This window comes from Watersipora subatra, chromosome 3 (genome assembly GCF_963576615.1).
Source record: "Watersipora subatra chromosome 3, tzWatSuba1.1, whole genome shotgun sequence".
NCBI classification, from domain to species: Eukaryota; Metazoa; Bryozoa; class Gymnolaemata; order Cheilostomatida; family Watersiporidae; genus Watersipora; species Watersipora subatra.
This window is the reverse complement of record NC_088710.1, coordinates 74,519,302-74,537,962: the sequence shown is the minus strand read 5'-3', so window position 1 is coordinate 74,537,962 and position 18,661 is coordinate 74,519,302. Positions and strand designations below refer to the sequence as shown.

The following is an 18,661-nucleotide window of genomic DNA, read 5'->3' as shown; positions in this document are numbered from 1 at the left end:
TTGATTGGCTGCACAGTAATTAGGTCAACCAATTCCACAATAACATATTTCGAATACAAAAACGATAACATTTGTCACTAACTAATCACACAATACGAGTATTAATAATTTTTAGTGTTTGTATAGTAACATACAAATCTTAGAACAATATGGTAATAAATGGTTAACATAAAAAAATTGCTAGTATAACCCATACATTGGACAAGTGTTAAGCGTGCGCCTTATAAATGACTATTCAAATCTGTCTGAATTGCGACGAACGTAATATAGATCCATTGAGTCAGCAATTTGAAGCTGCCGGATTATAGGCTTAGAAAAGACGTCATCAACTCTCTTACGCATGCTGACTGTCTATAAATACGGGTACACACTGATTTACAGTTCATTCGCCTTTTAAGCATGAAGCACTCGTGTACTTTTTGCGATTTTTCTTGCAACAAGGAGCGTGACCTACAGAGGCACGCTCGTGTACACAGACACCGCTGCTTCTCCTGTGATGAGGTGTTCACCACTCAGCCTTTCCTGCATGCGCACGTCTCTGCTGAGCACCGGAGAACACAGTCTACCCAGACTGAACCCCAGAGACCGAGGGCGTGTTCACCCCGTCGCCAACACCATCACCGAGGGCAACGCTACCAAAGGCCACGGCAGGACCGACGGCCGTACTGGAGGCCAGCCCGTGATGCTTGCCCTACTCCACGGCATGAAGTGGAGTCCAAGATCGTTCGCCCATCGGTAGACTCCATCGGGGATGATAGTGACCCTCTCGGGCTACTGGACTCACCAGTCAAAATCGATTTCTGAGTGCCAGTAGTCCCACCAACCACCTCGGCCCTTCTCAGGGCCACCATTTCTATTTTAAGGGTTTTGTTCTGCGTCGACAGTGGCGGAAATTCAGTGTCGTACTTATCATCCACTTTTTTTATTACAGTAGTCTTTTGCCTTCATGCCTCAACACGTTATCCTTATTATGGATTGTCAGTTTGATGCATCTATATGATTAGTGTAAATTTGCAATGCATTCGAAGCAACAGTACATGGAGTAATAAATATAGATGTGATAGTTTAGCATAGTAGATATTGGCTTAAACCAGAGCTGCACGTCACCCCAATACTTTTGAGGTGTGGGAAAGTAACTCCGATATTGTTACGATTGTCGGTAAGCGAGTTAAAATGCCGTAGCTTGCAGGTTGAACGAGAATTTTTTTCGCAATATATTTTTTGCCTGTACGTTCATAAATCACGGTCAATAATTGGAACTACAAAGGATCAAACAACGACTCTTCTATTCTCATGTTTATTAAAATGACTGCGCGAGTCTGAAGCGGATTGTAAGTTCAATGACTAAACATGTTCCGTATTTCATCTGCCGTTCTCCCACGAGCTAGTTGAACAACCATGGACTTGATAGAATAACTGGAAGTTTAAATAAATGTATGATTAATCCTAGGATGTAAGTTCATTGTGCTATTGGAAGGTATTGATTTCACAGACCTGCCAACCCTGGAGTGGGGAAAGGAGTGGGAGTCTATTTTTGAAGCAATGAAAGCGCGAGGATTTGATAAGTGGGGTAAATTTTCATAGCGTATAAAAACACCACAGCGAAAGATAATATAACTCCATATGGAAACCACATGTCGTAGAGGTTATTGATAGATGAGAATGCCCCAAATATGTTTATACGTAGTTGTTTATTAGTAGTAAGTATATGATTACTACATGAACATTGGGGCAAAAAAACAGGTTTGCTTGGGTAAAAGGGCCAATTGCGTGACACGAGCGTGATATGCGTGAGGCATGGGGCAGTTGCGTGAGTCTCACGCCCAATGCGTGAGAGTTTAGGTCTAGGTCTAGGTGTTTTAAGAACCCGTAAATCCCGAAATCGGGCAAAAGAAGGCCGTTGAGAACTTTATTTAAAAATAGTCAATAAAACATAAAATTATGGTAAGCCGCGCAGGTATGGTATTGGTAAGGTAAGTTGGCAGGTATGGTATTGAATGCGACTGGTAGAGCTAAATAATGACTGATGTTATTACAAGTATGAAAAAGCAAACATATATAGCGCAAAATTATATCTTTTGTAAGCTTTATCTCATCAGTTTATTCTTTGGGAGAAAGTAACCATTGCTTGACAAAACGACGTTTTGTTGGTATTAACTGCAAACCTCAGTAAAAACATTTCTGCTTACCATAGCTTTTTTCAACTTAACTTTTTAAGTATGTTGTGTCGTATTACTTATTTACTGTTTTTTTAACAATATTTAGTAAAAAAAAGTTAATACCGTAGTGCAAACTTGTGCTGTTAGATAGCAACAACCTCAACTCATTGATTAATGGAGTCTTTTTTTGGACTTATCCAATCTAATTAGTCACAGTTTTTTGTCATTTATTACAGCTGTGAAGTTTTGATGTCTATTGCTAGCAAATATTTATTAGGTACTGCCCAGTAATAACACATCATATGAGCAAATTACAATACAAAGTTCTGTAATGACATACAAGTGTTACTATAAGTAGCATTACAACCAAGGTTATTTTACTCATTCAGGTTGCCATAATCGATGAGGGCTTCAATAAAAAACAAAATAAATTATCGAACGATCCAACAAATGCAACGAATCCAACGAAAATAAAAAAACTGAATTATCACTTGAAGGTCTTTTTGTACTGATTATGCACAATAACCTGTTAACATCCTGTTACGCTGCCAAGTTTTTCACATATAATTGTCAAGTGTTACACTGTTTGGAGCATTAGTTTTTGTTTAGTAAAAATGTATAGGACACTATTGAAAGACAATTTACAACTGACTGACTAATTAGAAGTTACCCTCTCCGTATAGACAACTCCATATATTATCCATATCATGACATTTATATGTTTATCTACATTAGCCCATCAGATTATTAGATTAATTAGTTGCTGACTTACCTCTTTTCCTGTTATGCTGCAAAAGCCTGTAGTTGTACAAATAAATACACGATATGTTAATCTGAATATTACACCACTGATTCCTATCATCTCTACTCAGAATGAGTACCCAAAGCAGAAAACTCACTCACTCAAGAGTCACAAATTGAAAAATTGTAAGTTTTTAGACTTCTAAAAATAAACGATGCCTTTGGTTCATCAAGCCAAGTTTGTCATTGATAGTCAAATCGCACACATTTTCATTACACGCCTTTGTAGTGATGCCAATTGTTTTACTTAGCCGTCATTGGTCTTGTATCTGGCTGGCTGGGCAGACTGATCTTCCAAGACTGCTGTGGTTAACAGATGGCTTTGTTTAAACATGGCTCAAAAGAACCTTCAATATCTCTCATACAGTGTCACAGGTAGTCTCACAAGGCAACTCTTTTCTGCTCTGAAACTCCTCAGCCAAGCCAAAAGGGCTGATGCTTCGCATTGGGCAGAACCTACTTATGTGGATTAAATGTCCCTCCTGTCTTCAGGGATTACCAGTTGGGTATAAGCTGAATTTGTGTAATTGTTATCGGCATCGAAGCTAAAGACAACAAATTATGAAAAACTCCATGACTTGTAGACAGCACTGTTTCTAACACAATATGGTAACATTAAACATTAACATTTTCACAAATATACTTCTCGCATTCTATAAATCCATGTCTATTGTCCTTACGCGTCTATTTCATCATCATTGTATTGCTGTCATTTTGAGCACTAATAGCTTAAAACTTACCGTAAAAAATCGTTCAATTTTTTAACCTTAGCTCGAAGGAGTGCATATCATCTTCTGACAAACATGACGAGCCTGTTGGTCACCTGTGATAGTCGGAAAATGCTGCATAAATTGTTTGCGATGTTTGGCAGGAAGTATGGGTCACATGATCAGATTATGACTAGATGATTAGACCAAGCTGAAACGAAACTAATGTAGCGAGCATCTATATTTGATACGGGCTTTTCAGTAAAACTCGAAGTGTTTGTCATAAACTAGTGCTACAAGAAGTTTTATATTGAGCCTTTTAATTCACGTGATAACATCACGTGTCAAAACAACCAAATTTCTTGAGTACGTCAGAGAAATAAATTGATTCCAGCCTACGGCGTTTTCGTTTAACTGTTCATTTTTGAGCTTTTAAGAGCTTATAATCACATTTCCACATATTTTGCACCTACACCACAGCAGAGTAAAACATGGTGAATCTTTTGATACCAAATAACTGTAATATGAATGTTGTTGCAAGTCAACCTTTAACATCTAGGCATATTATACCTATACCGTTATAAATTTTTAAGGTGCTTCTTGCTTACCCTTTTTTGGTACAGTCCTCTTTTTAAACTCCTAATGTTACTCCATATTTACTTCTCAGTAGCATGTTTTGAAGTCTCATAAAATATTTTAAACCATTTGTGCTTGTTCAGCAAGAAAATATTTATAACTAAAAATGTGCATATTAAAATATGCACATGTTTTCTCTCCATTCATATATGCTTGAAACAATTAGAAGTCTATGACTTTTTAAAACAACACATTGTAAACAGATTGAGATAACAGACCAGAGTTTTAGTTTGAAACAGTTTGGTAATTTTTAAAAGCTATTATTAATCATTTAGCAAGGGTTATTTAAGGACAACCAAATTAAATACGAGTCAGACAGTCAAGTCCAATACGAAACTTGGCAGATACAGCTTTTGTTGATGTTATCATAACTAGTTGCACAATCAAATTTATTACATTCAGCTATCGCATGTCAGTTGTAAAATTGGAACATTGCAATAAAATGATGAACATTGCACTCTGATGGATACTGCAGTTATTGATTATTAATCTCAAAACATTAGCTCAATTACCAGACATTTAAACCATTAGACAGTATCGACCATCTTTAGATCCTTACATTGGTCCTTGGGATTGCTGTTTTGTCAGACTTGTGTAGGACCCATAAATGCCATGGCTAGATATGCTTGCACTTGATCTTTTGTGATCTCTATAAATCATGCAAACTACTATTCCTTCTATGGCTATGCTCTGTTATGAACCTGGATATACCTGCATGAGCACATGATATTGCACTCTACCACTCTACTTCACATTTGCTGAAACTTAGTCATGGGTATTATACTCTAGAGTCTAGACCGTATCCATGCGAACTGAAGAAGCAATATTCTATGAGATTACTCTGGACTATGTAAAAGCATCTTGTATATGTGAACTTTATTTGGGAAACTAGTAGAGGTATCATTAGTTGAACTGGGTCCTTGGTTCCACTCATTATCCCTTTTCTATTTTCATGTTATTGACAATACAATAATCACATCACCGAAATGATTGCTACATTAACCAGCTACCTTACATGATATGAGTGTGTTTTTTAAAGACAATGTTTTACTCGAAGGCTATTACCTGAATGACTTTTAGAAATAAGTAGGATTACATGTGCAAGATCTTGAAGATGCTACAGAATAAGCAGGTAGGCAGTATAATCTAATGGGTTGAAAAGTAATGCGCCTAAGACAGAAACAAGCATTACGAATACCAAGAAGTCAGTTCATGAAAAGTGTAAGAACATCTTTCGACCAGTTCTAAACACCTCATAATTAAAACAATAGCCATAGTTTTAGCATAAGACTGAATAGCGATATTGCTGTACTGAGTCTCACATTACAGTGACACACCTTAGCAGGATAAAATCTACATTAATCTATTGTTCAACTGTTCTAAGATATACATCGCAAAATGCAGACAATATTATCAATTGTAAAAGTAGGGTTGCTGTCCACCATTCAGACAATCAAAGTTCTTACTATTTTTATAGCAAATGGACAAGTTTGTGATCAGGACACCTAGGGTCAAGCCTGTCCGAACCAAAGTGGAGATACCTGACAAGGAGTTCAAACAGACAACAATTTTGTCACTTCGAGTAGGTCATACCTGAGCTTGCATGAACTAATAGTTGTCAACACTAGTATCGTTTCACTAGCTTTTCAAAATTTTATTGTCTATATAGAAAATGTATGAACTTGTATATAGAATACAAGCTCATATATCAAGATTGTTTCATTGGCATATATGTTTCAGCATGATTTTAGGGAGTTGTCGTAGTAGAAGATATTCAAAGATGCAAAGCATTATTGGAGATAGAAAACCAAGAAAAAAATGTTATTCTGGAACAGCTGAAGGCTTTGGAAAAGAAAGTACCGTCTAGAGAGGTTTTAGAAGAAACAAAGATTGGTATAGTATATATTATTCGTTCAACAGTATCTACTCCATTGTGATCAGTTAGTGTTTTGGACACAACTAATTTATGTTAATATTTACAATAGGAAAAGTGATGATAATTAATGTATGAATATGACCCAGTCTAATGTTAAGGATTCGCAACATGCTAATTGAACTCTACTACAGGGACCCAGTCTAATGTTAAGGATTCGCAACATGCTAATTGAACTCTACTACAGGGCTGACATTGAATAGATTGCGAAAGCATAGTGAACCAGAGGTTTCAGACAGGGCAACTAAAATCTATCGTGAGTGGAAGCAGCACTTTAAGAACAAACGCGATAAACCGAAGATAGAAGTGAGGTTCGATCATAGCACAAATAAGTACCGCGCTTCTAGTAGAAGCCTATTGGAAGACAGACTACACCCCCATGAGGTAGGCATGCCAAATTAAGTGCATTACATTGCACACATGCATGCATTTGATATACTAATTATTCTGTAATTAACGCAACAAAACTTTGTTGGTTTGTGTCTTTTTTATCAAGTAATGGAGAAAGAATATTCTAGCAGCAGTCTTCATTCCTAGAGCATCACCTGCTCATTTCGATATTGCTGATGTTGTTGGTTACATCCATAGATATAGTAAACCCATCTATGTCTATGGTTATGTCTATCTATGTCTAAACCCATCTAAATTCATTGGCTTACTATATCTATGTATACATCAGCACAGATCGAGCCGTTTTAGGCAGACACAATTATAATTGACTATTCCTATTGTAGATCTTTTGTTTTATCTGCGTCATACTTGACTCTTTTTAGGAAAGTAAAGTTTTGGCAGAAGCTATTGAGAGAAGTGTATTTCACCTCAACGGTAACACCGGTACAAGCTATAGACGCCATGTCCGCAGTCTTGTCTTCACATTGCGCTACCAACCAGATATCTTGAGCAGACTCCTTTGCAAGAAACTAACAGTAGATAAACTGTGCCTGTTATACCAAAAGGGCAAGATGAAAGAGGCCAGGGCTGATCATTAAAGTCGGCAAGTTCAATAAAAAAGTGGGGCCAATTGCTGAGGCATAAGTGCTCGGTAAACAAGACCAGGACTGACTGTTGAGTCATGAGAGCACGATTGCGTGACCAGGGTGACTGTTGAATCACGAGAGCACGATCGAGAGACTACAGCTGTTCGTTGAGTCAGAGGGACTAGAGCTGATTGTTGAGCTTGCAGTGTTTTATTGGTGTTATGTATATTTTTAAAATTATCTTATGGTCTAAACCAGCGGGCATGTTATATATACCTGTACATAATGGTATATTAATTTATGAAATATTACTGTACAGTACAGTAAATGTACAATCTGCTCATTTCCTATTTTACATAAATTTAACTTCCACACCTGTCTACCAATACATACTGCAGTGGCATAGGTAGAATCAATATGTAACCACCCCAACTTTGCCATACAAAGGAATGGTGAGTAAACATACACTCAATGTACAAGCGAGCTGGATTAGTAAGTCCATCCATGGTCCAAGAGTAAGTGTAAAGACCAATGACCTGCAACACGATCAATACAGTTAAAACATGACATTGGCTAAAACTAAGAATGTGAAGAGACAAACACGACATCCTGATCTAAATTCATTACTATTAAATTAAATTCACTGTATTGATTAGTATTAACCACTCAGAAGACATGATTCACCCATAACAGTCACTGTATAATGAGTAATTTAGAGACGGATATAGTAAAAAGTCAGAGATTGCATGAGAGATCTATAAATACAGTGAGTAGATGGAACAGCTTAACAGTACAAGTGATCTAGAGATGTTTACAATGCACGGAGACAAACTTACTGTATTATTATTGATCTATAGATGGATACACTGAATAGAAATAGATGTTAATGGAATATTTAGATATGCGTACAGTGTGTATAGACGATCACTTACTGTATAAGGAGTGATCTATAGATGCATACAGCCAATAAAGCTATAACCATGTAACGATGACGTTGGGCTAAGTCTCTTCGGCTGTAGAGCCAAACTAAGGCAGCTGCGGCTATGTGCTGGAACTGCAAAGGGTAGTAATAAAGAGACATGACTATGTTATATACTTTTATGAACACATGATGTGTACACCTGTCAGTTATGTACACATGATGTGTACACCTGTCAGATGAAGAGTTACGTTACAGATGAAAGTATTTTAAATCTAGATCAACATCAACTGGAAAAAGCCACATCAAAAATTAAGCAAAGCTTTGTTAGACCAAAGGAATCACACTTGGCTTGCATGTTATATACTCCAACATCACACTTGACTTGCATGTTATATACTCCAACATCACACTTGACTTGCATGTTATATACTCCAACATCACAATTGGCTTGCATGTTATATACTCCAACATCACACTTGACTTGCATGTTATATACTCCAACATCACACTTGACTTGCATGTTATATACTCCAACATCACAATTGGCTTGCATGTTATATACTCCAACATCACACTTGGCTTGCATGTTATATACTCCAACATCACACTTGGCTTGCATGTTATATACTCCAACATCACACTTGGCTTGCATGTTATATACTCCAACACCACACTTGACTTGCATGCTATATACTCCAACACCACACTTGACTTGCATGCTATATACTCCAACATCACACTTGACTTGCATGTTATATACTCCAACATCACACTTGACTTGCATGTTATATACTCCAACATCACACTTTACTTGCATGTTATATACTCCAACATCACACTTGACTTGCATGTTATATACTCCAACATCACACTTGGCTTGCATGTTATATACTCCAACATCACACTTGGCTTGCATGTTATATACTCCAACATCACACTTGGCTTGCATGTTATATACTCCAACATCACACTTGGCTTGCATGTTATATACTCCAACATCACACTTGGCTTGCATGTTATATACTCCAACATCACACTTGACTTGCATGTTATATACTCCAACATCACACTTGACTTGCATGTTATATACTCCAACATCACACTTGGCTTGCATGTTATATACTCCAACATCACATGTGGTAATAAGAACAATAAGGTGAGAAATTACAGTACGAGTTGGAAGTATGGCTTCAGTAACTACCACCAGGTTGATCAATGTATCAGTTAAACTATCCTAGTAACTAACCAAGAGTATGTTTGTTTCTAAACTCATGCGAATGTAAATCCAGTCAAACTCAGTTCCCCTGGCTCCCGTCCAAAATGGTAGAAGCCTACAAGAAAGATGACACGAACAGGTGAGTTTTCGTGTTAAATAATGAAAATAACGCAGCCTGTTAATATTTATAAAAAACAGCATACAAACCAACACGAAGCAATCAGATAGGCTAAAATAACATAATATTACTAGAGATTGAAAAAACACCTTGTCATGACGAATTCAGCTGTTGCCCATCCAACGGCAACACATGTGAACTTTATTGGACCTTTCACTGTCAGCTGATTCATTATGAAGCTTAATCCCACAAGATCTCCTACATCTACCGAGCACCGCAACATTTCCTAGACAAACACAAATCGTCACATACCATGGAGACCGCATCTGCATGGTATAACACAACATTAGCATTATTTCAGCACAGGTAAAAGTTTCTTTGCATTTTAAGAGGGTAGGATCATTGGATAAACACATTTTCTTGAGCATTTCAGTATAATATGAAGGTAATACCAAAAGAACTTCTGAAAAAATTAAAACTTTTTGACGAGTACTAACCCCAACAATATCAAGATTGTCACTATCGGTCTCCGGAAAGAATGTAGCCAATATTAACATCTTAACGAACTGGACAAGGAAGTACATACCCCCGGCTTGCACACATTTCCAGTGTGCACTGTATTCACTTCTACAATTAATTAACAGACAAATTACATAATAATATTGCATGTACCCTCCACACCATGACATAAATCAAAAGATAAATGATCCGTTAATGATAGCTGGTTTTGCGCGAGACTAGCTGATTTTGGGCTGTACAAGTAATGTAAAGAAGTGGTATCAAACATTCTTGGATGAGACAAGTTTTTATGGCAAGAAAGTTAGTGATTTATTGTTAGTTATATCATCTATATGATTCTGGGCATTACAGCAACAAAAAAGTATGTGAAATAATTGTGGTGCATAAACTATTGAAGTTTGAGGTACAGGGTTGAAAATAAAATGAGTACAACCTGAACACATCTAAGTGCACATCTAACTATTTTAAATAAATAGTAGATTGCATAATACAGTATGTCTTTTTTTGGTCTTTACTTTTTAGCTACAAACTCCTAAATTTCATAAGCAAAACAACTCATTGAATTTAAAAAAGAAAGTATGAATATTATTGTATGTACCGAACTGATGTATCTGATGTTCTTTGCAAACCTAATAAACACATAAATACTCTATTTGTATATATAGGCCTATATACAAATAGAGTATTTGCAAAAATAATGAAACAGTTGATGTTTAGAATAAACAGCATGTATCTTGAAAATGGAACAGTGTTAAATAGCCTGTGATAATTTGTATTTGCGCACACAAAAACAGATAGAGATATGGAGACGCACCATCATCAGCTCCAACCCAAAGTTGTGTTTTACTTTATATCTATACAATTTTTTCGGTCTTTAGCTTCCCAGGTCTATATTGATTTGGTTCAAACTTGTACCTTTTATTTAGTAATATTACTCTTTGATACTGAATCTCAATTGACAGTAAAAGTCATTCTACTTATGCATCCGCTTATTTCTGGCTAAATGAGGCGTCACAAATCGTGTTTTCTGTCGCCACCACGTTTTTATTTTTCAGTTATACCTAATTTGATTCCTTCTATTTTCCTTCTGTTGTGGGGTAACCAAGTTGTTAGTTTAACTAATTTAATTTTTCAAGGCTATGGTTTTTGCTTTATGCAGATGCTACGATTTAACAGGTCCAGAAAAAAGCTGATAAATGACAAACAGAAAACCACGAAGTGTAATAGATACACATATAAAAGTATAAATACTAAAAGTAGTTTAAAATATCTACTTCATTCCCAAAGTAGATTCAGCATGATTGAATTGAGTCTCTTAGCAATAAGGCTTGTTCTGTTGGACACTGGGAAATTTAATATAGATTATAACGCAAAAAAGTTGATACATAAAAAGTAAAAAAACATTGCGCTGGGTAACTAGTTAACTGTCAAATTTTTTGTTTGATATTTTTTAAGCTAACACAAGCAGGACATTTCAACTTTTTTTAAATGAATTATCTGCATATTTCAAATATCTTAGTTTTTGAACAATAAAATTATCTTGTTGATGTTTAGATAATCATTTTGTATCTGCAACGCACAAAAATGAACAGGTGTTGGTATAAAAAGACAGTTTTTTAGGAAATGCAAAAAACATAAAAATCAAACCTATGCTGCAGCACCTTATAGATTAATATGAAGTTGTCCTTAAAATACTGAAAAAGTGGAGGAATTTCAATTCATTGATTTTATGTGTCAAAAAGCTTTCATTGTGTTCCTAACACATCCTCAGAGATAGTGCAAAAACGTTTCACAATATCTAAAGCATGGGTGTTCCAACTTTTTGCAAAGGGGGCCAGATTTGGCGTGTTAAAAATTTAGGGGGCCAACCTTGGCGGATATTTTTTTACATATAACAGCAATTAATTTAAATAAATTTCACCGAACTAATCTGTGTTTCATATTTGCTTTTTTATTTTAATTTCAGTTATCTTAAACATGTGTTTTGGTTCGTTTGAAGCATGCATATCAAAATTGCATTGACATTATAATTGAAATTTAATAATCACTTAACTTCACTTTTTTAGCACTAACTTTTTTGTAACAGTTGATCAGAAGTAATTGTTCTCTTGGATACAAATTACATTTAAAACGTGAAACAATAAGTTTAATATTTATAGAATTTTTCAACACAATTACAGAAAAATGAACAAGCAATAGGCATATCAACAAGTGCAGGGCTCATTTAAAATATGACAGTAAGTAGCTATAAATGTTGATTGAATTTTTAAATGTTTAACACGCAGGTAACAGCACTTCTGCCCAATTTATTAACCCTTTGAACCCTGGTCGATGTTGTCAGTGGTGTCAGTAACCCCAAACAATTTGTCCAACGATCCTAAGTTTTAAAACTTTTATTAAATATAACTAAACATGCTCATAATACAATGATATTTGGTAAAACATTAGTAAAAAGGTCGAGCAACCCACAGCAAATGTCATCAAACAGAAAAAAACAGTGTGTCACCATTATTCGGGCCAAAACCATAAAAGTTCGTACGATTATAAAAAACTCGTAAAAACACTTACAGTAGCATCATATTCATTGAGCACATGTTCATCATTATTTCATGACTCAAAATATAGTGAAAAATTATAGTTAGTATCATAAAATTCTTTATTTGCATCACAATCATTTATGAACTACCATCAAACGAATTGTATCAATTTTTTCACGATACCATTCTAATGAAATTTGTTATTAAATCGAAGGAAGTGAAGATATTTGAAAATTGTTACAAATGGATGAGACATTTTTGGTCAAACATCCTGTGCAAGAATTAATCTGATTGGTTTACACTGTTACTTATAAACTGCTTTTGTAAACAAAGCCATGTGAATGTCAGAATTCCAGCCGTTAGGGATGTTGACACGCCCTACGCAATGCTGGAAAATCGGCCGTTAGGGTTCAAAGGGTTAATTCTACATGTGGACCAGACGTTATTGATTTTATGAGAGAGGCTGCGGGTCGGATGAAAATTGACCCTGGGCCGCATTTGGCCCACGGGCCGAACTTTGGACATGTCTGATCTAGAGCATCGGTAGCATGTCACACTGTGTGAAGGGTAGACCAAAGTATCATAATGGATATCACACCATTCATACCATATCATTGCATATATGGTTAACTCTACCTAGTGCTGTAAAACCCTCTACATTATCAAGTGTTTTCACAAAGAAATAAGTCGCTGAGCAAATACTAAGTTTGGATGAGATCTCTGAAAGCGAATTAGTGACCCACAAACATAGAATATGCCCACTGAATTGTCCCAACGCTAACAAAAACCCTAAATAATTTAGTTTCTGCAGCACTAACAATCATGGTTGAAATCAGATTATTCTTTGGATTCTTTTCCTGTAGTCCACTACAGGAGTAAAGGTGTAAGACTTATCTGAAATAATTCAGACAAATGGTTGCTGTTTGAATTTATTCCTATCGCTATCATTAGCGATGGAACAGGTCCTTGATCAAAAGATAGTTAATCACATTATGAATTCATCAGAGAGTGACATTGATTAGGGAAACTAAATCCCATATCTTCAACCTGTTTGAAAAGACATTCAGCTTACGTACAGAGTGGTGTTGTCAGACTCGAGTAGATTTTAATCAAAGAGAGTTTATTGGTGTTTTTAGTATATAATATGCTGGCCATAGACATTTTATCATTAGTCTCTTTGTAGGTATAATACGGGCCGAGTGACAAATGCCCAAAGGTTTAATAAATATATTGCAAAGGTGAACTTGAAGAACAAGTACGACGAAAACAAGAAGAACAAGGCATCTATTGCTCAAGCATATCAGCAGCAAAAGAAAGTCTCCATGAAAGATGCAGAGAGAGATGATGAATGTGAAGCATAGAGATTGAGAAATCAGAAGTACAAAAAGGCTGAACATCAAAATACTGTTATTCCATTATAAAAGTAAGAAGGCCGGTTTTGGCGAGTGAACAGGCCTCCAATGCAAAGAGGTTTGCAGCTCTCTCTGCATCGATTCAGATGCCAAAGTCTTGGTGATTGACCCAAGCTGCATTACATCTAATTGTGACTTTCTAAACCAATGGAGGGTTTGTAAACAGTGACAAAGACCCCGCATTACCATCGCATTTGGAGACAAAATGCTTCCACTATTTGGGTAGGGTATATCTGTGGAGAAAAAAAAGAGGATCGTTGCATAAGTATACAGAATGGATGCTCCATAAGATTTTGAAAGGAGGGATTATGTGTTGGTTTCTGTCACGCGACTCCGCTGTTGTAAAAAGTTCATAGCATTGTGCAGAAAAATTCACGTTGAGACGAGCAAGATTGAAGTAGCGTTTTTGCGTAGGATGAAAAGTGGTAAGTGGATGTTTGCGATAAAGGAGTCAGATTGCTCATGAGTAGGATGTAACCAGATGTTGGAGATGCTGGAATCAGCATTAACAGCATTAATATGAATTATGTTTTTGAGGTAGATTGTGAGTGGGCTAGTTAAGGAGTTGTAGGCTTTCACGGTGTATACATGTATTTAATATTTTATTGGCAATAATTTCAGAGTGCTTTACACCTGAAGTTCCAAGATATTTTACTGCATTTTAACTTTTTCTGTATATATATATAGTATCTGTAAGCCTTCATATAATATTTGTCAGGCCCTCCGCATGTCTTGACCTTTTAACTTCAACACCTTACCTAATGGGAACAAAGGTTCAGTCAACTGATACATAATCAATTCAGAGATGTTCTCGTATGAAAAGTTGGCGTCATCAATGTCAATTCTCTGATGTCCCAGCGCTAATGTACTAACTCGACTGTAGCTGAAGAAATCATGCTCAACAATATATCAAATTGATCTTCTTCACAAGCTTTTTCTTGTGATTTTACTGAAAATTGCATTTTTGCTATGGCATTTGTCTTGTTACACAAAAACCTCTCCGTGTTTCATCGTTAATTATGGTCAGCCCCATAGGCCTGCACGTAACTGCCACAATTGACTAATTTTCATATCACATACATATTTACTGTTATAATCTGATTTTACTAATTACTTACACGAATATAGAACAGGTAACCTGAAGGAAGATCCAGTAAATTGGTATAGGCCCAACTAAGCAAAGAAAACATAGTGTAATGGCATCAAAGGCATTAGTTTCTTGACTGAAACTGTACAAAACATTTCAAAAATATGGTCTAGTTGGTCTGACACAAGGTATTGTATATACGTACCATGATTTATGTTTGGCCGACATTTTTGTGGCTAAATGAGTAAAGGCTATTATTGGTTCTACCACTAAAACACTGAGCGCAAATAAACATAAAATCATTCAGCAGTTGCAAACAATATGAATAGTTATATACGTACAAACCAGCAGCCTTGTATGTTATAACATATGGCACATATGAAAGTGCAACGCAGTTTAGAAGATGAAAGAAAGTCATTGCAACTTCGAAGGAGCAATGAGGGAATTATGGACGGTTGGGCGACAGTCAATAGGGCGACAGACACTTAGGCGACACTTTCGGTTTGAAAGGCGACAACTTCAGACGGAAAGGCGACACAGCGGACAAACAGGCGACAATTCTGGACATTGAGGCGACAATTCTGAGGACAGGATTAATTCAAAATATTAAGTCCTGTTATGGCTTGTTATGTTGTTGTGAATTAGTAGTGAAAACTAACAAAACACCAACTTTATTGATGCCCAGATCAGAAATCTTGCATTAGTATATTTTTTACGCCTTGCCCCACCTTATTTCCTTAGCATCTATTACCTGCTTGTATCCTCATTAATCTGATTACATTATTCTTTTACACACAGTAGAATTTCATATTGTATTAATGAATGTACCAAATATTTATTTGATTGAGATAGTTATTATTTAAAAAAACTGCTGAGATTAATCTGTCTTTAATCGCCCAACTATTCTTCTGTTCATCTTTTTCCACAAATTTAACTTTAGAGTCTGTCAACACGCTCAGACGTCATTTAGCCAGTCACTATTTTCTTTTTCACTTTCTTTCTTGAATGCTTGGAAAAACTGGCAAGTTGCTTATCAGTGTGGCAAGAGTCTGAGATTCCTTACCGCCTAATTTATGACATCATAGATGTACCAACTTTTTCAACCCCTTTGAAGCGATGCATTCTTAAGTCACTAGCATACCGCTGTTGATGAGTCATTATACTACCTTTAGCTCATGTATCATGTATTAGGACCCTCAGTAGTAGATCTCAAATTAATGTATATTCTTGTTCTGATTGCAGTATGAAAATAAATACATACATATGAGTTTAGCTTTATACATTTTAATAAATTTGCTTTTTGGTACATTTATACAAATATTAAAGCTGATTTTTATCATATATAACTTTTAAAAAATACATATATCAATAGCTTGCAGCATTAATTTTTTTTACAATGACTTTATTCTGATTGATACTATGTAGATAAACCCATCTAGCAATAGAACTTCTCTTTCCTATCTAGAATGACGAGATCAGGTTCACGGTTATAAACTGGCAACTGAATATTACTTTCTACTAATTCTAAAACTTACATGAGAAGATAATTTGAATTACAGGAGTATAATTGTACACAGTGACTCGCAGGTGCTCGAATGCACTTGCACTTCTAATCATACACAAAAATAATTGCAGGAAATTCCCTACACCACTATTTAATAAAGTTGTTATTAAAGTTCAAGCTGATGGCTGCCTATGTAATATCTTCCCATCTTTTCTGAAGTCTGTCCTTTGTTAAAACAGTCGTGTATAAAAAAGATGCCATGATGTGGCACATGGCAGCATTAACCTGCAACTGAGTATATATCACAAAGGTCTTTGAGGTGTTGATCACTCCTCATTGTCTCAAACTACAGGTTGTGTGTGCCATCGGGATCTGTGACAAGGGTAATTCGGTCAAATATCCCAAGTGACTCTAGGGTAACATGGCATCAGGACCGGTTGATTTCTATGCTTTGGAATGGATCATTTCTCCATAAGCTTTCTGTGATGCTGTTTAGTCTTCTTGCAACAAGCTGCAGAAGTTAGTAAAATATGGATATATCTTAGACACCTATGTCAGAAAAAGCCTTCATTCTTCATACTCAAATAAATCTCAACAAATATAGATCAGTGTGAACCGCAATTTAGCCTATTGAGTCTGCATTATAACGACATTGAATAATTATTATAATTGTAAAGAAACAAGGATAAGGAAATCATTATTTCCACAAGTAAATGAGAAAACACAATAATAGGGAATTGTCTTTTCATCTCACACAAAGAGCAAACTCTTCTCCCAGTTACTGTTAATTTCGACAATCGAAACCATAAAACTATTTTTTCTTGAGGTAAGATAACTCTAAAGTTTCAACAATCCGAGACAAGATAACTCTAAAGTTTCAATAATCAGAGTCAAGATTGTCGACAATTCAGCCGAGAATGTGACTTTTCGAACAGTTTTGAACAAACATGCTGATACAAAAGCAAGTTTTGATGTTTTAATTGAATAAGCTAGATGCATGTTTAGAAAAAAAACCTTATTATTTTGTTAACTGTCTGGGCTAGCATAATCAGAGAAATCTCAATCCCACCAATGATATACAGCCCCCCATGGGGGCTGTTTATCATTGATCCCACCAATGGCGTTTAAAAATACATGTTGCAATTTCGATTTATAAAAAATTCTGTAAAAAAAACATTAACACTGTCAAGGCTACGTTTCAAAAATATACGTAAGCATTGCACACAACGACAGCATCTCATAGTTTGTCAGTACATTACCCTTGCCTTCAACCAAACAGCAAACCAATTTGTCGCCTTTTAGTCTAGAATTGTCGCCGGCTTGTCTGCCGTGTCGCCTTTCCGTCTGAAGTTGTCGCCTTTTGAACCGAAAGTGTCGCCTAAGTGTCTGTCGCCCTATTGACTGTCGCCCAAAAGTCCAGTTACCCAATGAGGCACTACAACGAGCCGATGACGATAAAGTTTCACCTTTGCGTGCAGAAAGGCCTCAAAACGACTTTGTTTACTACGTACAGACCCCCGGCATTTTGTGTCAAAACCATCAAGCCCACTTACAATTGCGATCTTTTGCTAAAGAGGCGCTATTTTATTCACGAGTCGGCCATATCGTGAAGCTGCTGTAGCTATTTATTGTAGCTGATTTAGCTATTTGGAAACCAATTTCGCGCGACCTGTTTGATACATTGTGTTAGACGCAGTTTGCACCAATAATTTAATTAGTTGACGTTTTCAGCTGTTTGGACATATGACGATGATGCTATGGTTAATTCTGGTGTGATTCAATTTGCTTTGGTAAATGTAAAAACTTTTACGACTATTTTGTGACACTAAATGTAAGTAGCTTAAGAGATTTTGCTATATATTATAAATTGCGGTTCTTTGCGAAGTTCGATTTTAAGGTTAAAATTGATTTTAATTCACATTTTGTGAGCTTATAAAATATATGCATCGACACAATGCAGTAAAATAGTAGACTGAAACCAGACAATCGATTAATTTGGAAAATACTGCTGGTTGGGCGTGATATTGCACTGTTGAGAGCTTACTATACATCCTGGCTCACTGATTTTTTATACTGTTAGAAACTGGCAACTTTCCTCACTGTGTAATTTTATCAATATTAATATTAGCTACT

General features: G+C 36.0%; 2 protein-coding genes across 3 annotated transcripts; one reads left to right on the top strand and one right to left on the bottom strand.

The window, feature by feature from the left end:
- The first annotated feature begins 1,295 nt into the window (after positions 1–1,295).
- LOC137390118 (transcription elongation factor A N-terminal and central domain-containing protein 2-like) lies at positions 1,296–7,587 on the top strand. Of its 2 annotated transcripts, none has more exons than XM_068076378.1 (5): positions 1,296–1,331; positions 5,781–5,885; positions 6,055–6,196; positions 6,424–6,620; positions 7,010–7,587. In XM_068076378.1, the coding sequence occupies exons 2-5, from the start codon at positions 5,784–5,786 to the stop codon at positions 7,223–7,225; spliced, it is 657 nt and encodes a 218-aa protein (XP_067932479.1). In that variant the 5' UTR covers positions 1,296–1,331; positions 5,781–5,783; the 3' UTR covers positions 7,226–7,587. The 2 variants fall into 2 exon arrangements, with proteins under 2 accessions (XP_067932479.1, XP_067932480.1); XM_068076379.1 differs by having other exon boundaries at positions 1,325–1,453.
- Positions 7,416–18,062, bottom strand: LOC137390117 (BOS complex subunit TMEM147-like). The gene is made up of 7 exons (XM_068076377.1): positions 17,962–18,062; positions 15,366–15,466; positions 9,967–10,096; positions 9,619–9,755; positions 9,382–9,466; positions 8,146–8,267; positions 7,416–7,749 (listed from the first exon to the last, which is right to left on the bottom strand). Exons 2-7 carry the CDS (start codon positions 15,440–15,442, stop codon positions 7,626–7,628), a joined length of 675 nt encoding a protein of 224 aa, XP_067932478.1. The 5' UTR covers positions 15,443–15,466; positions 17,962–18,062; the 3' UTR covers positions 7,416–7,625.
- Between the last annotated feature and the right edge of the window lie 599 nt (positions 18,063–18,661).